We start from the raw sequence: 27,828 nt of genomic DNA on the forward strand, positions 1-27,828 counted from the left end.
ATTGGACAGTCTCTTCTCCACCAGATTTGTCCCCACCTGTGGCTGCCCTTGAGAAACCAAGCCCAGGGCTTCCTCTTTTCTGCCCATCTCTGACCTGGGGACCCACCCCACTCTTCCCTTCATTCTTAAAATATCTTACTGTGTCCTCATCATATACATTTACTTTTTTTTTTTAAAGCAATGACTCCTGGGATCTAGTGGCTGCCTGTATTTTCTTTTCTTAGTGCCCAGTGCAGTATGAATAACTGGAAATAGGCTGTGCATCCATTTTATAAATATTTGAATTTGTATCTTTATTTTAAGATTGCCAATTCCATTATTTTGTCCCAATTCTTGGTTTAGGAATTTCTCCTCTAAAACTGCAGCCTCTTGTGAAAAGCAGGCTCTTTTTGTTCTACACAGTTGGGTTTTAGGATAAAAGCTAAGCTCACTGTACAGCAGCAATCCCAAGCCCACAGTGGATATTAGTTAAGTTCTGGGAGTTTCATAACCAGCAGTGTCTGGGACTTGTAACAAACCTATTCAGCAGCAGCTCTGAGGACAGGGCCTAGAGTCAGTGTCCCAGTGTCCCTTAAAGGTTCCTGGGTAACTTTTCTAGAGACCTGGTTGACACTACCAGTCCAGAGCTAGAATTTTCATCACTTCTTTTGGCCACTTCACTTTATAGTCCAAGGAAGTAAACCTTCATGAGTGGATGGATCCAGCAGCCAGGACCAGAGATGCTGAGATTCAGGGTAAACTGCAGAATTCTGGGCTTCTTCCAGTCCACATTGGCAGCAGCCAGGCTCCCATCAGAACTGGCCTGAGTCCTCTAGGGGCCCAGCTCTGCACCCTCCTACCCTGTCAATTGTGCTTCCACAATGGGCAGTGGGGGTGGCAGCATTTGTCCTACCGTGTGATGGATGCTCTGTGTGATGAGCTCCTGTGGAATCCAGGCCTCCTTCCCTAAAAGCTCTGACTGTAGCAGAGGCTGGGACAGACTTGTCATTTCCTGAGACCCTGGGCCCCCTCCCGGCCCTTTCTTGTCTTCCCTCTTCCCATTCCCTCAGGGCTGTTTATTCTTCACTCTGCTTTTCCCCTTGTCCCTGCTATGTTTTCTGGTCTCACCCCTTGCTTTTTCTGCTCTGCTTCCCCTTAGAACCTTGCTGTGGCCACCTCTTCTCACAGCTGAGGGCCCCTTGCTTGGAAGCCAGTGGAGGGGGATGCCAGAAGTTCCAGGAGAGAGTTTGCGTGCTGGGGAACCGTACATTTCATGCGAGCCTGCATTGTATGGTGTTTGTGCAACCTGCTTCAATGCACTGCAGCCTCCACGGGTGGTTAAAGAAAGCAGGGTGACTTTAAGGGAGGTTGAAGAATGTATCATTTGCATCTCTGGGGCCTGTAGAAATCCACTTCATGGCTCTTGTCTTTGCAGGACTGCGATGTTCTGGCCCTAGCTGTGGTCTGAGAGGATGTCCGGGGTGTCCGAACCCCTGAGCCGAGTGAAGGTGGCCACATTACGCCGGCCTGAGGCCCCCCCAGAGCCAATGGTGGTAGTTCCGGTCGACGTGGAAAAGGAGGATGTGCGCATCCTCAAGGTCTGCTTCTATAGCAACAGCTTCAACCCTGGGAAGAATTTCAAACTGGTCAAATGCACCATCCAGACGGAGATACAGGTGGGTGTGGCAGCCTCTGTTCTATCCCTTGGTCCCTGTGTCCTTCCTGGATGGAGGAACAGCCTTCCTTCAGCCTCCTGGGCTCTCTTGTGCCACCCATGATCAAGGGGGAAGTTAGCCTTGGGAGAAATGTTTCTCAGCCTGTTTCCCAGTGTGTGCACCCTGTATCTTAGGAGTCTGAGATGTGTTGGAGTCTGCCTTGGAACTCCAGATCATTTGCTTGGTTTTTAATCCGATTCATTTCAACTCTAAGTATTTGTGACATTTGAAGCTCTGTAAGAGTTAAACTCTGGAATTAGAGACACATGCAAGTAGTTGCATAAGTAGAACAAAAGCATAGTAAGATGTGTACTAGTCACTCAGGGGGAGCTGGTGGGGCATTTAGAGATACCCCAAACCAGGCAGGTGGTCATCAGGCCTTTCTGAAGCAATGCTTTCATTGGCTTGGGCCCACTTCCGGTCACAGATTCTGTCCTGCGGATGCAGGTATGCATGTTCATCAGGGCACCTGGACCTCAGAAAGCCGGTCCACCTTCACCAGATCTGTACAAAATTATCATTGAAAGCAGAGTTCCAGCTTACTGGCAGATTTTAATCACCTGCAAAATTTTTGCAGGCCATTTTTCGGGCAGAGGACTAAGATTGATGATATATAAAGAACTGAAAAAAGTGAGGTCCAGTCTCCCCACCCCATTACTGAGCGAGTACTATGTGGAGCCTAAGTGAGCCCCTTTCTCTACCCTCACGGTAAATCTTCCAACAGCTCCATGAGCTGAGTGCCATGCGAGTACAACCAACCCTGCCTAGAACTTCTTTGGTGGGGAAAATGATGGCAGAGGGAAAGTGGATTTTATTCTAAGAAGGCTGCTTGGAGGATTTGTGATTTGAACAAAGGGATCAGGGAACTTTGGGGGCAAACTACCCAGGTCAGAGACAACCACGTTAGCTATGGCCATGCCACTACCAGCTCGTCCATTGTCCTAAAAGCCAGCATCCCCATGGTCTGAGCGGCTCCAGCACACGCTGTTTCCACACCAGAACAGATGTGACCGATTTGCTCACTGTCTTTTCCAGTGGCCACTGCCAATTAGCACTTCATTGATGTCCTCTTCTTCCTGTAACTGATTTGATTCTTATGATTTCTGATATGAAATCATTGATTAGCCCGGGAGCAAGCCCTTGCCTCCTCCTTCAAGAAGGTGCTTTCTTATATCTAGAGCTCTCTACTTTTTGAGTTCTCCTCAAGTGGGTGGTGTCTTTGGCTATGGCCTTTTCAGAAGTTAACCTGATTTCCAAGTTTGGGAGTCACTTTATTGCCTTTCTGTGCTGAAAATTCCGAGACATCTGGTTGGTTCAGCTTAGCACACGTTCTGTGGTTCAGTGGCAGGATAGGCCTTGAAGGATAGGCGAGATTTAAAGCAGCAACACAGCGGGGAAGGGCTTTCCAAGAGGGGGAAACCACATGGACAGAGGCTGGCAGGCTGCTTAACCGCGTACTCTGGTTTGCCTGGAGCAAGAATATACTTAGAACAGATCCAAAGTCAGATCCCAATGGAACGTTGACAGCAGATAATGGAGGGCCTAGAATATTAGACTTGGAGTCACCCAGTCGGCCAGGCACTGGGGAAAAACACATTTTTCAGTCAGGGGAGATATTTCCTAAAGTTGCACAAGGCCTGGTGAGTGTTTAAGGGTGAGATGCCCACAGGCCTCTGGGAGGGGCGATGCGACCTGGGCTCAGGAAGAATGGCTTCTAGGCTTGAGCTCCTCAGAAACTGTGCAGGATAGAGGTGAAGGACAAAAGAAAGAAAGTTACATCGAGGAATTCATATCCTAAACCTTCTGAGCTTCCCACTTTTCGTATCTCCTGCAGAGGGACTGTCACCTTCTAATGTCAGTGTCACATACTTGCAAAACCACCTCTGCTTCCAGCCAAATGCAGCTGCATCTGTATTGATTGTGTGATGTCGGACCTAACTGCTTTCCCATCTGGGTTTCAGTCTCAGCCCTTGGAGACCAGGCACAGCTATAGCCTTGCTGTAATGATCAGAGAATGACAGCTGAGAAGTACATAGCACACAGTGGTCTACTAACTGGAAGTTCTTGACTAGAAATCTCCAAGGTTTACTAATTGTCCAAAGAATAAAGTTCGAATTGTCTTCTTTTGGTGTTTATCCCCTCATCTGTCTTGTTTCTAAACTGGGAAGTAAGATGATCACATTTGTGTGCTAAAATAACACATGGTGTTCTGCAAGATGCTAAGACATGTGCCATGGAGAGTGGATTTGATACTCAAAGAAGCTTGGGAAATGCTTCTACAGTGAAACTTCTCAGGACCTTAAATAGACAGAGAAGCCTAGTGACTCTAAGACAGAGCTTCAGAGATCTCTCACTCTCTCAGTCTTTCTTTCTCCTTTCTCATTTCTTTTTTTCTCTCCCTCCCTCATTTTCTTCTACTTAGGGCCTTACATATTATGGGCAAATGCCCCACTGCTGAGCTGCAGCCCCAGCCTTGGCATAAGGCTTTTTCTAAAGAAACCCCTCTCTTAAAGTTGGACCACTAGTTCTGGGCCCCATAAACCTGCCTGTAGAGCAGGAAAGACTGAAGAGAGAAAAACTGGTGCTTGGGAGGTGGGTTAGGAAGTGTGGTCACCCCACAGGAGGGAGATAGAGAGGATTTGAAGGAGTACAGTTGAGAACAAAGAAAATTCAACAGATTCAAATTCATCTCAGGAGGCAGAATCAATAGAATTTAATGATTAACCAAATGTAGGAAGGAAAATAAATGAAGAAGACAGGATGACTCAGGCTTTTGCTTGGGTAACCGAATGGGTGCTGGTGCCACTTGTTGAGAAAGGAAGGACATTCTGAGATTCTGGCTTGCTTGTGTCAAGAGAGATCAAGTCTGATGAGGCCTGGGTGCACCGCCTTCCGTGACAGGGCCATCTCAGTGGAGGGATGGGCACAGCAGCCATCGTGCAGTGGGTGGGTGACAGTGAGACTAGCAAGCACTGCACACGAGCTTTGCTCATGATGGGATGGAAAGAAGAGGAGGCAGGAGGAGACCGTAGCTAGCAGACAGAGCATCCTATGTGAAAGTTCTAGAGTAGAAAAGCACATGGCAGGTGTGAGGCTCAGATTCCTCAAGACTGACTCCAAGCCATGTGAATAACATTGGCCTTTCCTCTGGGAAATCACTGATATCATGAAAATGTGTGAGTGATGTGAGACTGTGTTTTGAAAAAAGTGTTTTGATCACATAGTGGAAAATAGACTAGAAGAAAACAAGCATGGATGTGGGCTGGTGTTGGGTGGCTGTGGTGCCAGCAGATGAGAACTGAACATTGGACTCATGCGTGGAGATGGTGATGGCAATCATGGTAGGAGCGATACTGGTGGTGATGGTGGTGACAATGGTGATTATGGCAGTGGTGGCGGTGTATTGGGTGACAATAACTGTAGTGACAATCGTGACGGTAAAGATGAAAACAGTGTTGGTGGTCATCGTGATGGTGACAGAGTCTTGATGGTAGAGATGGAGGCAGTGAGGGTGAGGCATTGTAGCAGCTAGGACTTTTGAGAGCACCTCATACATGTTATCCCATTGCCTTCTTGAAGGATCCTATGATGTACTCAGTGTTATAATCTCCTCTTTATATATGAGGAAGTGAGTGTGAAGGAGCTCAACAAATTGCTAGGAAGGGACAGGGTTTAATTGGAACCCAGGCAGAGTCTGCACTCATAACCAATTCGCTCTAAGAAGAAAAGGGATTGTAATCCCAAGAATGTAGGCAATGAATGTAACGCTTCGGTGATGGATCAGAGGCACGGGAATGATGAAGACAAGTGTGGACGAGGGCAGCCCTGGCTCAGATGGACAGAACTCCTTTCCCTAAGATGAAGGACACTGGAGGAGAAACTAGGAAGTGGGGAGTTTGCACCTTCAGTTTGGGGCCACTGAATACAGTTGAAATGCTTAATCATTTTCACATGGGAAATCTGAGTGAATTATTGCATACATGGCTCTCAAGGATAGGGCATAGGATCTGAGTGTGTTCAGCTTCTAGATGGGGTTGGAGCTGTGGCTGTGGATGAGATCACTGAGGAAACAGTCTCATTCTTTCTTCTAGTCCTCAAATGTTGGCTTGGGCGCCCCTGTGGCCGGTGCCATGCCGCTGTGGCCTGGAGTCATCAGTGTACACCCCCAAATGCAGGTGAGCACCTGCTTTCACAGGGCTTCCTGACCAAGGGAAGCAACCATCACTGACTCACCCCAGTGAATGAACCTTTACACATGGAGACCAGTGGCCTGACAGGAACTAGATCCAGGAAGAGATCGTCACACAGAGCAGTGTGATCCAAACCTTTCCTAAGGATGTTCCTGAAATCCTGACCCCTTGCTCTTCCTGGCTGTATCTGAGCAAAATGGAAGCAGTGCCAACTCGCCCTGGCACAGCCTGGGGGCTGCGTGCTCCTGAAACCCAGAGACTCCACGCTTCCTTGCTGAGCTCCTGTCTTTATCTTTCTCCCCAACTTCTTCCTATGCAAACATGGTATCTTCATGATGCACTTTGTGTGGTTGTTAAAAGCGATGGAGATAATCACTGGCTTTGATGCCTAGGACCCAACAAAACCAAGCAGGCATTTAAGAGACTCGAGCAATGTGCTACATGAGAGCTGTACTTTGCTCTTCCTGATTTTCCACTTCCCTTTTGTTTGCTATTCATAGGAAATTGTGTTTGTTTGGGAGCTCTGAAGCTCTGTAGTGAGCAGAAGCTTGTATCATTATATTTTCCTCTAACATGCTAATTTGCTTGTCTGGGAAAGGGATTAAGATGACACTTTCAAAACAACTGTCAGAGCATCACCCAGATGTGCCCACGCAAGGTGTCGCCTTCATGTACCCATTTTCTCTATGTCTCTGTCTCTCTGTCTCTGTCTCTGTATCTCTGTCTGTCTGTGTCTCCCCCTCCTTTTTTCCTCTTACTGTCTTTTGGGTAGAGTGACACACTGTCCATTGCCCTACCAATCCCAAAAGTATATCACCACACCTCTCCGGACCTGGCACACTGACCAGATGACCTGTGCTCTCCAAATTCCCATCTCTGCCCATCATAGGACTGTCTGCTTCTCACACAGGAGGACATTAAGCATTTTTCTATGGCACAGTGTGGTCAGAGTTGCTGGTGGGACCCCGCATCCTAACTCCTCTGCCTTGGCCACCCTCTACTGTGCTGAAAAACTGCCTTCAGGACTCATCTTCATTTCATCCTGAAGCTTCACCACACTCAGAATTCCCACCTGCACAGCCAGGAGGGGCAGGAACTGAAGCCATTCTGTGCCATTTGCACATTGTCCCTGTGCTTCTCTCTGCCAACAGCAAGGTGCCCAGGCTACAGGAGTGACCCTGGGTGCTGCTTGCCCAGCACAGGAGGAAGGCAGAGTCCAGTGTCCAAATGCAGCCCACTATACACACTTATACTCGCTTCTATCCCCTGTGAGTTTAGTAGCATATTGAAATCCCAATATTATACATTGTAATCCAAATATTGTAATTCTTTCTCCAACCCATCTCCCAATCCAGAAAGTTATATTTGTAATCCCATAGAAATGTTATTGGAATTCCAGCAAGTTTATTCTAATCTACCACCTCCAATGCAACCCACTGTGAGATTAAGGACACTAAGACGTATTCAAAGTTAAGGGCAACCAAGGGGTCATAAGCCAGATCCAAGTGAGGATATAAGGACAAATAGGACAAGGACAAAGGCCCTTAATGCAGGGCCTCTCCCAGAGTTTATCATCTTGTGAAGAAGGGGGTGGTTCATGGATGAGTGAGAGTGAGGATGGCGAGAACTATATGAGTAACCTGAGCTGGCCAGCCAGGTGGGGAGCAAAACATCTTTGCAAAATGCAGGGAGAGTGATACTGCAGAAGGACCAGTCTACATTCAATTAAGGTAGCCATTGAATGGTCTTAGGAGACTGTTGCTTCAGTTTCTGATGTGTAAACTTTTGTGCCCTGGGAAGTTACAGCCTCTTACTTTGAGGCTCATATCCAGCTGATATTACTGGAGCTGACTGGCTCTGCATCCAACTGCACTTCAATCTCTTGTAGAGAGCACTATGCAAGGAAACAGGAAACTGTCAGTTGCCTAAAAGATTACATACTAGTACCTTAGCTGGCCTTGTTTGTATCACTTACAGCCTATTGAAGGAAGAATGGAATAGCATAGCCCTGTACATATCAGTATATGGAAATAAGACTCAATTTGACTAATGGTGCAGCGGTTGTTCTGCATTTAAGGAGAGGTGCCCAGGTCATCTTCTATATGGTCACCCATTGATCCCTCAACAGACAAGGTGCAAATATTGTGATGTACTTCACCATACCATTGGGCCTTCACCCCACCATTGGGCCTTCACCCCAGTGAGCTTGCTAACCAGATGCAGGGTGTTATGGACTGAATATTTTTTTTTCTTTTTTCGTTTTTATTGGTACCTGGGATTGAACTCACGACTGCCTGCTTGTAAGGCAGGCGCTTATGCCGCTGAGCTAAATCCCCAGCCCCGGACTGAATATTTATGAGCCCTCATGTATTTGTTGAAGAACTAACCTCTAACATGGCGGAATCCGCACGCGAGGTCTTTAGAAGTATTATGGTATCAATCTTGTTGACCCATAAAACACTTACATTGAAATCTAGTACCCAGTGTGACAGTGCTGGAAAGTTGTAATCTCATAAGTAAGATTAATGGCTTAGGAGAAGGCAAAGGGAGCACCAAGCACCTTCTCTTCTGCCGTGTAAAGACACAGCAAGAAAGCACCATCTCGGAACCTGAATCTGCTGGTGCCTTGATCTTGGGTCTCTCAAGCTCTAGAACTAACAACAATAAATTTCTAATGCTTGCAATTACCTAGCCTGAGGCATTTTGTTATAGCAGCAGGCACAGACTAAGATAGGAAATATTTAGGTTTAAATGAGGCAATGAGAGTGGGGCTCCCAGAATGGGATCAGTGCCCTTAAGCAGAGAAGGAGGGACCAGACTACTTTCTCTTGTCTCAGCCATATGAGGATATAGCAAGGAGACACGATCTGTGAGCCAGAAAGTGGACCCTCTTCAGGACTGAGAGCTTGACTTAGACTTCCCCAAACAGAAGAAACCAATGTGTAAGTTTACACATCTAAAGGTGTGATCAAAGAATACAGTGAATGTTTAACTTAAAAATTGTTAGTGTTTATTACAAAAAGAGCCTCGTTCTATTAATCCCCCCTGCAAATATTCCTTTTTACTTTGAACACATTTATCCCATTGTTCCTGCTACTTCCCAAAGCACTTTAGGAAGTCTTCTCTTGTGAGTGTCTTTTTGTGGCTGCCTTGATGTCCTGAATGAATTCAAAATATTTACAGTAACTGCTGCCAAATAAAGACATGATGGTGTCCTCATCCACTTTATTCACTGAATCTGGCACTGTGCAACTTCTGGCTCTTCCCCAAGCTCAAAAGGGCCGTGAAAGGTAAATGTTTTAAATCAATTCAGGATGCAGAGGCAGCCACAACAGCACAACTACAGACATTCACAAAAGGAGCCTCTAGAGCTGCTACAGAATACAGCAAGGACAATGGGATAAATGGACAAGGGATAAATGTGTTCAGAGAGAAGGGGAGTATTTTGAGGGATTCATGGCAATGCACCTTTTACTATAATATATTTTTTAACTTAGGCATTCACCATATTTTGGCTCCACATCTCATGTAGTAACACACTGCAGCAGCCCAGCTGACCCAGACCTGGGGCCCTGCTCACTGTGGTGGCGGAGGCGATCTCTGGTCCTCAAGCCACTGGCTCAGCTGCTGTTTCCAGTGCAGGCCTCACTGCCCTCCTGCAGATCTTCTAAGACAAGGCCTCAAATTTGTGGTACAGAAGGACTGGACGGGAGGGCAACCTGTCCCAGGAGCTTGTCACTTCTAAAAGACAGTTAATACAATGAGTGTAGATGGAATCACACAAGTATCAGAGCAGTCTCTGGAACAGGAGAGAAGAGGGCCCAGCCAGGAAACCACAGGGCACCCACGGTGATATAAAGACAGGCACATTCACAAGGCCTCCTCCTCTCCTCTCCCCTACCCCCATTTCCTGTTCATGCTCCCAGCCTCCGGCCCACACAGACACCTCCGGGCACACAGGCAGTGCTGGGGGATCTCTTTATTTATCTGTATGCTAAGATTCGTGACATCAACAAATTAGTAGTCAGGTGTCTGTGTTTTTGCTTCTATTTTTAATCTGGTGGTTGCATTGCTGAACGTCCTTGTTAGAGGCTTTTATCACCTCAAGTTGAATGCTTTCAGAGTTCTTAAAGTTCTGCTAACTTTTAGCATTTTGTTCTTCAATCACTTTTTAAAAAGTAGCCTGAGGTGTGTAGAGGACTCAGAACTTGTACAGCCATTGTGTTAGTTTCCTGTTGTCATCATAACAAATAACTACAGACCTGATAGCTTAAATCCACCAAAATAGTTCTCTCACAGTTCTGGAAACCTGCAATCAAGGTGTTGGGAGGACAGTAGTCTCTCTAGGGGCTTTAGTGCACATCCTTCCCTGCTTCTTCTGGCTTCTGCTGTTCCCTTTGCTGTGGTAGCATCACCTCAACCCAATGTCTTCATGTGGCCATCTCTTCCTTCTGTGTGTCCTTTAGGAGGACATTTGTCATTGGAGTTAAGAGCCATCCAAACGTCCAGGATAACTACATCTTGAGATTCTTAATTAAATTTACATCAACCCCTTCTCCCAATCAAGTCAGCTTGACAGGCTGTGGGAGGTAGGATGTTGGCAAATCTTTGGGGGGGCTCCCCCTTCAGTCCCCCACAGCCATCTGTTAGGAGTGCAGTGTTTGTCCCTGGTTTCTGTACTCAGGTATACACAGATCAGCACGCAAAGCACAGAGGTGAATGTGAGCACTTTGCACACATTTGTGCATCCACCTGGACACTCAGCTGGTCCCTGGAACTGACCTCTGAGCCCGCTGACACAAGTCTACCATTTCTTCCTTCTGTGTTCTATGCTCTCTTCTCTCAGGTGACCCTTACCTAACCTCCCAGACCTTCCTTTGAAATTTGGGTGAAAGCCTCCCAGACCCCATAGATCTTGCATTTTGTATGCTGGTAAAACTGGCATCATATGGGTGATGCTGATATAGGAGAATGAAACTCCTGATCTACTATGTCTGGTATGAGTTTGTGTTCTTCAAAATCAAAGAATGAATTTTAGGAACACGGGGGTTAAGTAGTAGTTTATTGTGAGAAAGCTTCTGTCTGAGAGAGAGACAGAAGTAGTCCCGAGCAGGTTGCCAAGGACTCTGTCTTTTCCAGGAACTTTTATAGAGCAAAATCATGGCGTGAGATGGATTCAAGGTGGGGAAAAATTGGGAAGTCACAAAGCAGATGGGCATATGGTGGGACATAACTATAGTTAGCCAATAAGATTAATAGGTCAAGTAAAATTTATTAAATTGAGACAAATGGGGAAGAAAGTTACATAGAAAGGAGGCATTCTTAGAGAGTCGCGACTCTTCCCTAGAGAGTTGGAATGGTGATTCCAGGCTTTCTCACGGTGAGCTAATTAGAATATCAGTCCTTAGGATATGGATGTGTTTGTTTGATCCTTTGTCTTGAGGCCTGGCCCACAGCAGGAGGTGTCTGTCTGCCCCACATTTGCAAGGTACCTGGACTTTTGCACTAGCTCCTTTGAGGACTTAGCCCTGTTTCACTGTCTATAAATTTCTAACTAACAAACAGTTGCCTGCAACAATGCCAAGGTCTGCTGTCAGCAGAAGCAGTAATGAGACCCACCTTGGGCTATGGCTGCAGGGTCCTCTCAGTGCCTGGAAGGTCAAGTACAGTAAAACAAGTCCTGGAGAACCACCTACATAGGAGGCTTTTCTGCAACAGGAGCCCAAAACACACTAACTGACTTTTGAGATGCCCTCAAGACATCTTCTTGTCCCTGTATAAAATACTTGGCTTCTTTTTGATGGCAATAATCTCTTCAGCAGCCATACCTCCTTTGGCCAAAACTTTGTTTTAGGGCAAAAGTCTAAGTTGTCTACACTGTTCTTATCTGTTTTATTTTTTCACATTTTCACTGTAAATTTATCTAAAAGCAACCAACAGTACTCATGCTATAGCCTGAATATTAGGCTGCCTTGAAATTTCCTACACCAGATTAATTAGTCTACTGCTACCTTTAAATTCAACCTCATACAAAGTCTTAGGACATGGGCAAAATGAAGACATATTTCTTGCAAGAACATAATATGTATAACCTCTAGTCTACTTGTAAGTAGAATTTGTTTTCCCCACTGAAACCTTTGGCCTTTATTGTCCTCATTCTTTTTAGCATTTCCATCTCTGAGATCATACCTAGAATTGCCATCAGACTCAGTTTGCACCAATGAGAGTGTTCAACCAAAGTTACCTACTAATTGCCTTTAATCTCAGAATGACACATTTTAAAATAAATTGCCAAGAGTTTTTGGAACAAAGGCTTAAGTGTATTTTTTAAAACATTTTAATCCAGTCATCTTTAAAAAGAGAAGTGTTCTGGAGTGAAGAGTAAGGAGAGAGAACTGAATGTCAACTGGAAAGAAATTTACACACTGGAGTCTCAGTCAGGTGCTCAGTGGCAGATCCAAATGGAGATCCCCAGGGAAGTGTGCAGACGAGGACGCCCATGAACCAAGCCCAGGAGGAAAAATGCAGGACCCAGCAGAGGCTCAGCCTGTAACTCAGGGAGCTCTCTGCAGTGGGACAACCCAGTGGAGCTGCCCTGGAGTGGGACAAAGGGTCAGGATTGGTCACTGGATATGGGCCATCCTTCGTAAGGTGTGTGACTTTAGGCAAAGGTCGCTCTTTGGAGAGGACAATCCTGCTATAGGACAGATGCTAAGGGCCTCAGCTATCATGTTGCTTCTATAAACTCAACCATTAACATCAAATATGTTTAATAAGTTAAATAAAAACAAGAAAATCAGGTGTTTATTTAACACCTGATTTTAATTTAATAGCCTGAGAACCAGAAGTGGAAGAAGTTCTGCACTGTGTTGAGCAGTGATGATGGGAGGGAAAGTGAATTAAGAAGTTTATTGCTTGGATGGCTTTTTCCTCTATGAAAATAGATTGTGTGTCAATGCCAGGAGAACTATTGCGTCATTAGGCAGCTTTGTCCTTGTGAACATTACAGAGAGAACTTTGCAAAGACAGCTGTGAGCTCACTAGTGACATAATTTTATGGGATCACTCTTGGATACTCAGTATCCTTATGTGGTACATGACTGTGAGATATTCTGGGCCTGGGGATAAGCCAGCCAGTCCTATTCCTTCTTTGTCTCTGACCTATGAGAAGAAAATCCAGACAACAGGGAGAGAGGAAAATGCAGTTTGAGGTTTTTATGCTCCTTGATAAAAAACCAAGTAAATCAGCATTAGCCAAGCAGGAAAAAAAGAAAAGATCCTAGAAGAGAGAATATTTGCAAGAAAGCTTGATAAGGCTTTTCACATCCATGCTGCAAGCCATGGGCAGCTGAGTGCATGGAAGTCCTCATCAGGGAGGAAAGCAGGGTCTTCCTGCAGCAAACGTGAACACTGGGCTCCCCTCAGTAGAATCTGATCAAATCAATTAAGAGAGCTTTTTAAAATTATATGACATATGGCAATCGGGTGAGTGGGCAAGCATCTTGTGCTGTCATTTCTAAGGAGTCATTTATTAATAGAGAGAAATATTGACTCACTGATGACAGTTGATGAGCTATGGGTAGAGCACCGATGTGGCTGCTCCCACTGTTTGCGTAAGACGCTGCACAAATGCCAAAGAAGGAGCAAGGAAGGCAGGGCAGATGTGGAAGCCAGCACAAGACAGACGACTCCAAACCGCTGAGCTCATCCTTCCCTTGCCCTCCTGAATGTAAGCCAGTGACTTCCTGCCACCTCCGAAATGTGACTTCCTCCACTGCCGAGCTCTGTGTGTGTGTGTGTGTGTGTGTGTGTGTGTGTGTGTGTGTGTGTGCGTGCGTGTGCGTGTGCGCATGCGTGAATACCTGGGAACCCCCTACCTGTACCTGCGTGCTGGTACACAGTTGTTTGTAGTTTAAATGGAAAGCCATTCTGCAGCAAGAGGAGAGAACTTTAGAGAGGAGACTGTGGCCAAGGGAGTTTGTGATCCTCCTAGAAGAAGATATCAGAGCTGGATTCATCTCCTGGTCCATGTAACTCCGAAGTCAGTAGTCCACGTCATTTGTGATCCTCAGCTTTGTTCCTCCCCAGCTATGCCTAAAGGAGGGACACGCTGCTCATGAATGCTGTGTAATTGTAGAGTTGACACAGGTTTCAAAAGCTGAGGCCCACATTGAGGATAAATTGAAGTTGGCAGGGGTGGGTGCAGCAACCTTGCTAACCTGAGGGGTCAGAGCCATCCTGGGACTGGCAGAGCAGCAGAAATTAGGAGGAAACAACAGAGAGGCTGAGTCTAAAATTTTTTAAAAGTTAATTTTAAAAAATTTCTAATTTATAAGAACACCAGAATATGCAAACTACTTAGAACTAAAATTTGTACACGGAAAACTACAAACATGGCTAAGACAAATTAAAGCTCTAAATGAACAGTGATGTACCTACTGTATTCAAGGATTGGAAGTCTCAGTGCTGTTAAGACACAAGACACAAGGTCTCCCCCATAAAACTGTAGATTTAACACATATCCTGCTGCATAGTTTTGAAATAGAAAGTGGGCAGCTGATTCTAAAACATATGTTAACGTGCAAAGATCTAAAATATTCCAATAATTTTGGTGAGCATCCTAGAATATTTATCCTATTTGACTTTGAGTTCTATCCTAAAGCTACAGCAATGCAGACAGGACTGTGTGCTCAATAGAACAGACATGATCATTTAGAAACAGACCTAAACACAGGTGGCCAGTTGAATTTTTACAAACTAAGAAAAACAATTTACCTGGAAAAGGAAAGTCAACAACCAATGTAGAACAGCTGTAGATCTAGATGGAAAGCACTCTCTGTATTCCTGCCTCATACCATATACAAGTTAGCAACTAAAGATGGATCAGAGACCTAGAAGAAAAAATTAAAATTAAGTTCATAAAAGAAAAGAAAAAAATCTCATGACCTGGGGACAGGTAATAATTTGTTAGGAGGCAGAAAACACTAGCCATAAAAGAAAAGCTTGGCAAATTAAGTTCTATCAAAAGACTGGGATAGGAATAAATAATAAATATACCATAAACCTGAAGGAAATATTCATAACATATATTGTAGAAAGTAGTCTTATCTAGAATATATTAAGGTTTCCTAAAACTCAATGATAAAAATACAACAGAAAAGAGATGAGTAAAAGATTTGCACAAACATTTGCTTCACAACAGAAAGACTACATACGGCAGAAAAGGCACATGAAAACATTTTAATACAGTACCTCTAATCATTAGTGAGGTGCAAAGTAAATGTAAATTGAGGTATTACTATATATAGCTACTAAAATGACTAATATTAAGAAAGAATGACCACACCAAATATTAATGGAAAGTATAAATTAGAATAATTTTGGCAGTTTTTCATGAAGCAAATCTTTAAAATTGTTCTCATAAACTTACATCTTTGGCCCAGTAATCCTCCTCAATATTCATTCCAAAATAATATATGCTCAAAATACTTTAATTTAATTCACCATAGTAAAATATTAGAAGTAGTCCCAGTTCCCAACAGAGGATACACTGATTTCTTTTCAGAGCATCACCCATGAGTAGAAACCATCTACTGATACATGCAGCAATGAATCTCAGACATTAGGCTGGTTGAAAAATTACACAAACGTAGCCATCTATTAAAGGACCACATTTCTATGAGTTTCTAGAATCAGCAAAACTGGCACTGGGAGACAGAGATGGTTGCCTGGGGTGGGTCTAGGAGTGGCCCAAAATATTGGCAGGGAAGGAAAAGAGACTTTCTCCAGCTCCAAAAAGCACTGTTTCTTAATGGATGTGTGAGTTACATAGGTGTACTCATGTGTCAAAATCGCACCATTAAAGCTTGTGCATTTTAATGTATATAAACCTTATTTTAAAAAGAAGAACTGGAAAAAATGAAGTGTTGAGTCATGCCTAGAGAGTAGGTGGTGGTATCATGAAGGAAGAAAGGCAGGATGCTGGTGGCTGCTGAAGCTGGGCTGTGTATAGATGGGGCATGGTATTTACTCTGTGTATGTTTGCATTTTTCAATACTAAGTGGCACAGCTGCTTGAGGCAATTTGACATTGGTCTAGGAGACTTTACCTGGGGAAGGGGAGGCTCTAGGTTTAAACAGCAGAGATAGATACTGCCAGTGGGGCTTGCAAGGGAAAGGGACCCTGGGTAAAATATCAGTATGACAAAATGAACAGAGTCGTGGGGAAGGTCAGTGACAGCAGGAGTGGCTGGTGACCCTGACAAGCTTGTCTACTTCTCAGCTCTGAGCGCATCTTCTTGTCTGTGTCCCCTCCGCCTGGGCACCACAGATCACAGCCTCCATCCCCACCCCCAGCCTTGATTCTGCCTCCCACGCTGATTTTCTGTGACTGCCGACACGTGCACTCTCTGTCCCAGTTTCCGCTTCTGTCTCACAGAGCAGGAGTCAGCTTCTGTGGTGGACATTTCCTTTCCTAGTGGGATGGGGCTTTTTCAGGCTGTCTCCTGGCTCCATGACTATATGGCATCCAGGGGAGGATGGCAGGAGGCTGCCAGACCAAGACACATGGTACCCAGGCAGATGGATGATGGGGCATTCCATCGAACCAATATTACTGAAATATTAGTTTGACATTTTGCTAGCAGAAATACAGAGAAGCAGATTTTCCTTTAATAAAAATGGCATATCTTTTTCTTTGCATTCTAATTGAAGAATTAATTGATTTACTAAATTAGATAACTTCTTGGGAGGCATGTAAATAAAAGGTAAAAATGACGAACAGGCCATCTTCTTCTAGTCAGATAACAAGCGGTGTGTCCCATATCACTCAGCCTTCCCAGGGTCAGACGGAGCAAGGTCAGTGCCTGTGAGCTTTAAAATGTCCATGCATTAGATCTTCTCTTAGGGGAGGGCTTTGCTCACCCATTGCCTATAGAATCACACAAGAAACATGAGTTAAAATGGCCCCAAAGTAATTCAGTGGACACCTAGGCAGGACTTCCCCGGTGTCTTACCGGGAAGCTGTCCAGCTGGCCCTCCTGTTGATCCAGCTGTGGCTCTGGACCAGGAAGCTGACATCAGGCTGTAAGGCAGGTGATCCACTTAACCTCTGGGTGACAAGAAAGCAAGAATAAGCTCTGTTTCCTGTGACTTTGCTTCCTATGGGGCTGTACGACTGACACCCTTAGTGGAAGTCTTGTCCTTCTGTTTGGTCCTGCTCCCCCATCCCTCAGTCAGTTTGGCCAAGTGATATCCTGAGCCCAGCAGTCAGGATTCAGAATCTCAGCTTAATCCCATAAACAATATGCCCTGCATCTACTCCTCCACTGCCATAAAGGGGTGGTAACTGGCATTTGCTTCCCTGTGTTGTGAAAATTCAGTGAATCACATGTGCAGGGAACCTTGCAGGACCAAGTCCAGTGCTCAGTAATGCTGGCTAATCCAGAAACCACTCACAAGGTGCTTTTTATGGCAGGTGCCTGGTGATTATGAATCATTTAGAACGCAGTGCAGAAGCACAGGATCTGTGTTCTCTGCCTCTGTTTCCTTCCTCGCACCTGCTCTCCTCTCTCAGTTCCTCTATCTCTGGTTCACACTGCCAGGTTGTTCACTCATCAGGTAGAACCCCCAGTACCCTAAATCTTGCACTAAGTGCTAGAGAATTAAACATAACCTTAAAATAGGATCCTGCTTTAGAGAATCACAGTGGTGCATGTGCTCACACATGCAGGAACACAGGAGGATTCTGGGACCTGACGTGGGACACCCCTGAGTTGGGCCTTTTCTTCTCTGTAGGAGATCATCACCTCCATCCTACTGAGTGGGCGAATCGGGCCTAATATCCAGCTGGCTGAGTGCTATGGGCTGAGGCTAAAGCACATGAAGTCAGATGAAATCCACTGGTTGCACCCGCAGATGACAGTGGGCGAGGTGCAGGACAAGTACGAATGTCTGCATGTGGAAGCTGAGTGGAGGTAGGAATGGGGTGACGGATGTGGGGTGTGGAGGGCCTCCTTAGAGTGCTCCCCAGCCTCAGAAACTTTTGGCAGATCTGAGAGTCACTTTACACCTAGGCCTCCTGCAGTGACTGATGCATGTGCATTCAAAGCCTAACACAGGCTTATGGGGCATCCTCGTTCCAGGGCAGAAGTCTAGGAATAACTCCAGGCAGGATGTTGCTGGCACTGTGGTAAAGGGGAGGGCAAGGTGGGTGGAGACCAAAGGCTGGCCTGTGAACCTAAGGAAGAGTCCTAGCTCTGACTGTCGCTCCCTGGCTGCCTCTTGGTCCTGGTCCGCCACCCAACTACGGAGGAGGGGAAAAAGGAGCTAGTGTTGGAGGGGCAGCCAAGAGCTATAAACAGCCCTACCTGCTGGCCGGGCGGAGAGGGGGTGCTGTGGGTTGATGCTTCTGCCTTGGGGGAGGTCTCTTTGATGCCACCTAGAGTCTGTCCTGTCACAGGTATGACCTCCAAATCCGATACTTGCCGGAAGACTTCATGGAGACCCTAAAAGAAGACAGGACTACGCTGCTTTATTTTTACCAACAGGTAAAAGGTACTCCCTTAAAAGCCAAATACTATCCATCCTCTCCCAGGGAAATGGAAACACAAAGCCCAGGTTTTGGAGACTCTTTCTAGGAAGCTTCTCTGGAAGCCATTCCTTGGGTGGTGGTCAGCAGCCCCAACCTCTGAATTGCTTAAATTCAATCAGACTCATCCCTGATGCCCCCAACACTTCTTGGGGTTTCCATGGTGGCCAGGAGATCTAGCTAGTGATAGAGAAAGAACAGATTCATGCAGGGACTTTGGGGTCCTGCACACTTGGTTTCTAGTCCAGCACTGCCATTTAAAATGTGTTATTTCAGGAACTTTACTTCACCTGCATGAAGCTGTCTCCTCTTGTATAAAATGGGATAATAACATTATCTACTTGTAACATTGTCGTGAGGACTAAGTGACATTCCTGGCACTGTGTTGGTAAAGTGGATCTAGGAAGGAAAAATCCCAGATTTGTAGCGCTTGCCAATTCCTATGGTGTAAATTCTCCCACCATGGCGGATTTCAAGCCACTGATACAATGCTCACCAACTCACAGCATTCCTGACAATGTGAACCCTGCCACTCCGAGCAGTACACTGCACGGAGCAGAGTGAGCTAACACCCTCATTCTCTGCCTGTTGTCTGCTCCTCCTGTATCCTCTCCGGGTTTGCTAGGCACCGAACCAAATGTTTGCTGGACCATGGGTGACATCTATTCCCACTCATCAGCAGTGCTTTGGATAAATTACTGACTCCTCCCTAAATCTGTTTCCTTTTCTCCAAAGTGGGGTGCAGAGAGGACCCCAACTCATGAATCAGGAGAGAATGTGTATGAAAACTCACCCAAATTCCACAGCCTCAGCATGCAGGGCAGAAACACCATTTCTCAGGGCTCCAGGAGCTGGAGGAAGCTCTGAGACAGAGCCCAGCTCTGCTCCCCACCCCTGCTCCTCACTTGTTCATGGTACAGTGAGCATGAGACATAGCTCGGGGCAGGACTGTGCTCAAAGAATGGGGATGCATGTGTGAGTCTGACCCAGGCCTCTCTCCCCCTAGCTCCGGAATGACTACATGCAGCGCTACGCCAGCAAAGTCAGCGAGGGCATGGCCCTGCAGCTGGGCTGTTTGGAGCTCAGGTAGGTGGTCCCCAGGCCTGATCTGGGAGAGCGCTGTTCTACAGTCTTAGCCAGCCCAAACTATTCATACTGGAGCAGAAGCAAGACCAGGAATGTGAAAGCCAGAGAGGGAAGAGAAGAGGCATGGGGCTCTGAGCTGCTTGTCATCTGACCACTAGGAATGAAGGGAGAGAAGGGCCAGCTCCACTGCACCCGGAGCACCAATCTTGTCCCGCTCCTGCCCTTGTCTCCAGGCTATCTGTATCTTCCATCTACCCATTGTCTCTGTTGCTACTCAAGCACTTCACCTGAGTCCGGGGCTATTGAAATATGGGGTTTCCACCTCCACGGCCCACTGCTGCTTGCCAGCTTCAGTAGGCACCCAGCACACATGCAGGAATTAGCACAGCGTCCAGCGATGCCCTCACACTCAGCGCTGGAGGTGACAGATGTGTATACCGTTAACCAGAATAGGAGGCGGGGTGAATATGTGCAGGAGCCATTGATCCTGCCAGAGGGCACAAGGAAGAGGGGACTTGAGGGGCTCCAGGAAGGCAGAGGAAGATCAAATGAGACTCACTGGGTGGGGGCAGAGTTTGCATTCCACACCCAGGGATCAGTGGAAGGAAAAGTGTAAACTAGAGAATCTCAAGGGATCATTTGGAGGGGTAAGATGGGCTGACAGGGGAGGGACCACTGTCACAATGGCAGCCTAATGGCATCATCATGCAAATGACAGGCATCACTAGATTGACAGTCTTGGAAATGCAACCCTGTTCTTAGTGAGCAGGGAGCTATTGCCCTCTGAGACAGAAGACAATGATGCGGTTCAGCCTGTGTCCCAGCCTTGTCCTGACCACGGCAGTGCCACTGGGTTCCACTATCACCTGCCTTTCCACTTTCCTCCGCTGCTGGTGGGTACCTGATTTAGAACAGTGGTCACAGAATCTGGTTACACCACCCTTACTCCTGGGAGTTTGATATACTCCCTACCCTCACTCTCAGAACTCTGGGCCCATGGGCCTGAGTGGGACCTTAGAAGATGTACATTGACCGGCCTCCCAGACAACTCAGATGTAGTCTGCCTCATATGAGTCGCTGGGAAGACTTACAGAATCATTCCCAGAGTCACTTTATGGTTTGCTGGTCCTGCACAGCTCTATCCTCACCCTTACCCTTACCTTTACTATGGGTAAGGTTTGGATCTTACCCACAACCTTCAAGTCAGTAGAGGCTAGGGCTCTGCTATTCTTCTATAGGGCTGGGGTTCCAGAGAGAGAGAGAGAGAGAGAGAGAGAGAGAGAGAGAGAGAGAGACAGAGAGAGAGAGAGACACAGAGAGAGACAGAGAGAGAGAGAGAGAGAGAGAGAGAGAGAGAGAGAGAGAGAGACACAGAGAGAGAGACACAGAGAGACAGACAGACTGGTGGGTGGCCAAGGGGAAGCAAATGGAAAGGTCAGGGTCCCACATTGATCTCAGCATCAGATACTGATACTCAGATAGTCTGAGGGCTGCTTATTGTCTTGTACTTGGGCATCCTCACTCTCAACAGAGAAGGGAACACTAGGATCCTTGATGAAGCCAAGGCAGGGTCAGGGCAAGAAGTCAGCCCACTTCACCGCCATTGTAGTAGCCTCAGAGCTTCATGCTGGTGTCCAGGGGCAGCCTCTGAAGTTTGATTTATCGTGCATGCCCTTGTCTATTCCCCAAGACTACTTCAGGCCTCTCACCTGCACCACAGCCTACAGCCTTCCCCTCTGAAATTAGATGATTCTGAGAAACTTCCTTTTACTTCTGTTTTGGATTTGATACTGAGGACTTCGGTCTCATACTTTGAGACTCTAGTATGTCAAGTGTCAAGCACAGTCAAGATAGCAGCACAGAGAAGACCCATTCGCATTCTGTTTTATATCCTTACACCCTTGAACCATCCCCTAACTGTTTCTGGTGTAAGTGCCAGGCACTGTGCTACCAGGCTAGAGGGCCAGTGAATCTCAGCTTCATGCAATCGTGTCAGGAATGTGCTACCCAGACTGCTCTGGGTCCCAGACTGCTGAAAATGACACACTACTTCAGCTCTCCTGAGCCCACAGGAGAGTCAGATAGATGTTCCTGGCTGGTAGGGAGAGGGCACAGCACCCACTTTGTGACCCTAATGGAAGATTTTTCAGGCTTAATAATGTTCAAATGGAAAAGGTACAGTGCAAAGCTATCCACGACGGTGTGAGGATGGGCTATTTTTAATTTAGGTTATGACTATTTCTATACATTTTTTTTTTAAATCAGGCCATCAGGCAGGAGCTTCCTGGGCTCTAGTTTTTTCTTGAGAATCATGGACAATAGTCCCTTGTCCTGTTGCCATCCCAATTGCATAACCAGCCTACAGACATATGACATCACTGGGGGAAGATAGTGCGTTCTTTCCTGGCTTAAAAAAAGGGGCACAAAAAACGGGGAGGGGGGCACATGCTGTGTGCGCAAGATGTGAGAGTGACAGTAGGAATCACCAGTGGGCTTGACTCCTGCCCAGGAGGAGGATGCAGGGCGGGACCTCCCATGGATCTGCTGTCTCCTGTGTTGCTCTGGACAAGTTTCCTAGTCTCCTGCACCTCGGGCCCTTTACCTGTGAAACAGGAGTCGCGGAAGGGTGTGGGAAGAACTGGGCTATGGTATTTAAAGTATGTAGAACAGTGACAGAGCAGAAAGGTTTCTGTAATTTTTTTATTTAGCTCATATTTCTCCTTGCCCTTACTTATTGACTTGTATTTTTATGTTGTTCCCTTATCATTACTTGTTTGCAATGCACAGTGATTGCGTTCATCTACTCGAAGTACACGAGTAGATACATGTACTTCATATATCTTAATTCTTTTTATTCTCCTTCCCCCTCCTCCCTCCTTCTCTAGATCCTGTTTCCATTTGCAAAAGGTCTATCCCCCTGTTTCTTATGGTCTGTAATTTTAGTGGAATTGTAGTTTAAAGAAGTTTTAGATTCACAGAAAAATTGAACAGAAGTACAGAGATTTTTTCATCTGTCTCCCACCCTGCACTGTCAACCTTCCCTGCTCTGATTGGTGTAACTATGTACACACATCAGTTTCTGTTCAGGTCCACTGTATGGCAAATGTGTGTGTCCACATTGCAGCATTACGCAGAGAGGTTTCACTGCCTTAAAAATCCCCCTGAGGGGCTGGGAATGTAGTTCAGTGGTAGAGTGCTTGACCTCATGCATGGGGCCCTGGATTTAATCCACAGTCCTCAAATCATCATCATCATCATCATCATCACATCCATGTTCATCTCTCCCTCCTCCCTAACCCTGTCAACCACTGGTCCTTTTACTGCCACCATAGTTGTGCCTTTTCCAAAGGGTCTTATGGTTACAATGATGCCTAGTTTTTATTGATTTATTCAATATGCTGATAAATTTCAGGCATATTAATTTCTCTACATATCCCATTATGTATAAGAAAACTTGAAATTCATAGCAGATATGCTAGAAATTAGTGCCAGTCTAGCTTTAGGAATGAAATACCTTGTCCCCGGTGACCTGGGAAAGCTGGGGTCATTGCCCACTGCTGCCGGAGTCTCAGAAAGCATTGACCTAAAAAATCACAGTGAATGTGTAACCAATAGTGGCTAACAATTTATCTGAGAAGGAAGGCTCAGCCTTTAACTTGAAAAAACATTTGGGCTTATAGCTAATTTACAAATGTCAGTAACAAGTATCTATTTCTATCTCTATTGAGGAGGAAAACAGCCAGTTGGCTTTTTGCATAGAAGCGTCTTTGTTTCTGTGGTCCTTACCGTCCAGGGGTGGTGCTGGGCAGGCTTGGGTATCTGAGCCTGCAGATTCATGGTGGTGATCTGGGTCTCAGCATAGAGGCCTGAGACACTCACTCTGTGGGGCAAGCACCCCTGGCAACATTCAATTGCTCTGTCTGGAAGTGATCAGTGTTTTCCCCCGTTTTGGTCAACACAAAGCTGCAAGGGATGCAGTGCAGAGGCAGGGCCTGGGGTAGGGACAGAGCAGCGAGCTAAGCAGGCTGCAGTGGGTGACCAGGCGGCCGGGGGTGTCAGCCAGCTTCCTGTTTGCCTCGCAGTGTTTTTCATTCTGCCTCCTTGGTTATTCTAAAATTGCCATTACTGTATTTTTTCACATGTTTTACTTTTGAGATATTAATGCCAAAATTTCTTGAGCTTCCATTTAACTACCTCTGATTTTTTTTAATTTACTGTTTAAATACCCAGGTCCTCACAGTTCGTTGATTAAGAATCTCAAAGTCCATTCCTTCATTTACTCAGCAGCAGGCAAGTGGCAACAGTGAGCCTAGGCAGAGCTCTGCTCTCCACGGAGGCATCCACCCCCTCTGAAATGCTTTTCTTCTTCCCTCACTAGGATAGCCTTTTTGTTTCATTGTATTTTTGATCAATGTATAGTAACTGCACATATTCATAGACATTTCAAATTTCTTGATTGGTGCAAACATTAAAAATCCTCTCCTAGCTTTCTGAGCTGTGCACATGGTTGTTAGCTCTTCCCCTTCCTCTTTTAGAGCAGCATCAAAATTTATCCCTGTTCTTGATCCATAGCACTCACCGGGGGCTGGGAAGTAAGGAGATGTTGGTGAACAACTCCCCTCTTCCCTTTCCCACCGCTGGCAGCCCCCCCTTTTATATAGGCTTTCTGCTTGGTCATACCTAAGTCATGCTTAGCTGATGCTCAGGTAGATCATAATCCCCTTTCCTGAATTGCACTTTTGTGTTACAACAAACATATTCATATATGTGTATAGATAAACATACGATAACTACTACTAATCTCTGTTAGTTATCAAACAGAAGTTTGTGTTTTCACTGTTCAATTGTTAGATCATTTTTATGCCCATATCTTAAATTGCAAGCAACCACTTTGAAGATAATATATTAGCCAGTGTTAATCTCCTATTGTTTTGTTTTGAAATTCTGTATCATCATTTTTATTCTTTTTTTGTTTTTAAAGTTAAAACGGGGGGGACTTTGATTTGACTTCCTATTTTTTGTTAAATAAACATTGAGACTTCTTTTAATTAAATCTTTGAAATTTTTATTTTACAGAGTAAATCACTCTCTGATGGCAAGTATTTTCATTCAATAAATTATTCATGAAACGACGGCCTCTGTCTACACCCTGGCAGTCAGAATATCCAAACTGCACACATACCCTAAAGGAAGCATCTACAGTTCTGCTTGGCCTTTGCCGTACTCTGTTTCATTTCCTGATTTCCTTTGAACTTTGTGTAATTTAATGTTTTAAAACTTTCCATATCTTCATCTTTTCTTGGAAGAGAAAAGGACAGAAATATTTTTTGGTAGTGTAAAATAAGACAGAATTCACTAGTGTTTACTGAACTATCATAAAATGTTACCACTCCTCAATCCTCCTTCAAGTGAACTCGTTGGTGATCGCGTAAGAAAAATTCATTGAAGAGACATTTCATCTTCTGTTTTCCCTCCATTCTGCACATGATATGTAGGACAGACTCAGCTCACCCCAGACGGGAAAGGTCCTGTGCTGCTCTCAGCATGGCTCCTTTCTTTTTGTTCTTTTTGTTATTTTGCGCCACCTTTGAAGTGACTGAGGGTGGTACACTGCTCTGTGTGTGTGCATGTGTGTGTTAAGTTGGGAGCTGGGAGACAAGGGCAGAAGGACAGAAGAAGGTCATAATACAGATAATTTCCTTTCAAATATATGACATCGAAGAAAAGAAATAGACTCAGTCTCCAAAGCTCCAGGAGACCAGTAAGTGGCAGGACAGGAAAGGAGAACACTCTCACAATTGTGTGGGTAGAGATGGTTCAGAGCACCGAGGCAGAAGGGCGCCTCAGTTACACTGCTGTGGTATAGCTCACCCACTGCCTTGAGTTGTTTTCAGGTAAGATATATAATACTGTTCCAGTGTGGAATATGGGGGGACATGTAGGAAAGCACAGGGGAATCTCCTGAAATTACCTGGAATTCAATTAGCCAGGAAGAGCCTCCACGAACACAGTAGCTTCATTCTGATTTTTCCCAATCAATTTATTTTTGTAAACTAAGATCCTTACTTGTTGAGAGCAACTACTCATGTTGCTTGATAACATATTAAAAGATATCATTCATTTAAAGTCATTCTATGTTTTATGATTGGAGATGTCTCCCTTGATTTTATTTTTAGATACTCTTCTTGACTCTATCATTTGGAAATATTTCTCTAGTTTCTTTTTTAGTTTTGAAATGGTCTTATCATTTGTATTTATCCTTTCATCCATTGAGAATAAATATTCTGGATGTATAGAGTGTGAGGTGAGGCTGTACCCCATTTCCTAAGCCCAGTGAACAATCTGAATTCATTGCTTTTGAATCAGAACTTTTTCCTCCTTCGCTTGTAGTCTTAGGAGCATGAAACTGTTCCCAGATGTCTATAGCACATCTGGGACAGAGAAACACTAGTATAGGATCAAGAGTAGGACCATGTCTACAACAACGGTCAGTGAAATGGCTGGGAACAGCAGTGCTGCCAAAAAGACACAAGAGCACATATGGAGACATTGGCTCTTGGGTGTCAGGTTAAGCCACACTTGCTACAAACAAATAGTACAGTCATGTGTCCTTTAACAATGGAGATATATTCTGTAAAATGTGTCACCAGGTGATTTCATGGTTGTGTGAACATCGTAGCATATATTTACACAAACTAAGACAGCGATGATGATACCAGAGGTAACATAACCTAATGGGATCACCATTATATCTGTGGTCCATTGTTGACCAAGATATCATTTTGTGTCATCTGATAGTACATAAAACTCTTCAGCACCTACATTCTTAGGCAAAGTGGAACTTAAAAAGTATGTGTAAAAATACTAATAAATATCACTTCTGGTGATAGGATTATGGACTCTTTCTTTTACTGTTCTGTAGATTTTAAAGCCCTTATAGGTACCTCTAAGGATTATTTAGATGAATGCACAAACATGCATGCAGGATATTTCAGAGACAGAAGATAAAATAAAAGAAATCACCAGGAAAAGTGTGACCAGAAAGAGGTGCTCGGGCCTTGAGTTCTGTGCTTTCTGAGACCACAGGCAGAGCCACCATCTTTGTTCTCAGTCTGTGCAGTCTACCAGTCTCCCAAGAGTGCCTGGCTGGTATCTTTCCTACAAATGAAGATTGTGTAATTTCTTTTTCTTCAGTTTTTTAACTACCCAGTTCTGACTCTTTCAGCGTTTTCGCTTCCTGTGATCCCACATCTGGTGGGGGAAGGAAGCTTCTAGACCAACATGGGGACTTGGGTGCCCTGTGCAGTGGCCTCAGTCTCCAGCCACCAGCCCACACTCCATGCTTTCTCTTTCTTTCTCTGCAGACGGTTTTTCAAGGACATGCCCCACAATGCACTTGACAAAAAGTCCAACTTTGAGCTCCTGGAGTAAGTCCTAGGCCTGGCTCTGCCCCAGTCCTTTTTCCTTTCCTCGGACTCCCTGGTTTTCCTGTACCCCTTCCCCACTCCTCCCCAGAGCAGAACTGGCAGCCTCCCTGTCCCCCTGGTCTCCAAGCCCTCTCATCCTCTCCTGATTGGCCAGAAGTTCTGACTGAGGGAAAGGTGAGTCAGTCATGTTTCTGTTTCCCTTCTTTCAGAAAGGAAGTGGGGCTGGACCTGTTTTTCCCAAAGCAGATGCAGGAAAACCTTAAGGTGAGGAAACCAGGGGTGAGCATTCGGCAAAGCCTCCTACATGTGGGTCCCTGGAGCTGGAGCTAAAAGGATCCAGCTGGGGATCCTCAGAGAAGCCCCTAGATCCATACTGCTCTGCATCACCTGGACACAGGACAATGAAGTGCAGCCCGTAGACATCTTCTGTGGTTGAGAATCAGGATGGGATGCATCAGCTGCCTGATTCTCTTCATAGGTTAGGATTAGGAGACCATGGGGAGCAGATCCTGGCTGCTGTCATGGCAAGGGTGCTGGGGACAGGGTCATCCTCCAGCAGGGGGCAGCCCTTTGGCCAGGCCTAAAGCAAGGAGCCAGTCTAGAGGAGTGGGCCTGACTCAGCACTATCCACCTCCCCCAGCCCAAGCAGTTCCGGAAGATGATCCAGCAGACCTTCCAGCAGTACGCTTCGCTGCGGGAGGAGGAGTGTGTCATGAAGTTCTTCAACACCCTTGCCGGGTTCGCCAACATCGACCAGGAGACCTACCGCTGTGAACTCATTGTAATCACCTGCTCTCCTCACTCTGTGTCTGATAGGACCAGGGGGCCTTTTGGGGATAGTGT

The 27,828-nt window shown here is 45.6% G+C and overlaps 1 protein-coding gene across 7 annotated transcripts in view; it reads left to right on the forward strand.

Moving 5' to 3' along the window:
- Ptk2b (protein tyrosine kinase 2 beta) overlaps positions 1-27,828 on the forward strand; it is a 105,328-nt gene that overhangs the window by 52,615 nt on the left and 24,885 nt on the right. For all 7 annotated transcript variants that reach the window (XM_023561409.2, XM_003479370.5, XM_013143440.3 and 4 more), the window contains 7 exons: positions 1,415-1,655; positions 17,680-17,858; positions 18,344-18,431; positions 19,479-19,558; positions 26,923-26,985; positions 27,195-27,249; positions 27,626-27,766. In XM_023561409.2, coding sequence (XP_023417177.1) covers positions 1,452-1,655; positions 17,680-17,858; positions 18,344-18,431; positions 19,479-19,558; positions 26,923-26,985; positions 27,195-27,249; positions 27,626-27,766 — 810 coding nt within the window. In that variant the 5' untranslated portion in view covers positions 1,415-1,451. The remainder of the gene's footprint in view (positions 1-1,414; positions 1,656-17,679; positions 17,859-18,343; positions 18,432-19,478; positions 19,559-26,922; positions 26,986-27,194; positions 27,250-27,625; positions 27,767-27,828) is intronic.

This window comes from Cavia porcellus, unplaced genomic scaffold (genome assembly GCF_034190915.1).
Source record: "Cavia porcellus strain 051 isolate PalLab524CR breed Dunkin Hartley unplaced genomic scaffold, mCavPor4.1 scaffold_24, whole genome shotgun sequence".
In the NCBI taxonomy this organism is placed as follows: Eukaryota; Metazoa; Chordata; class Mammalia; order Rodentia; family Caviidae; genus Cavia; species Cavia porcellus.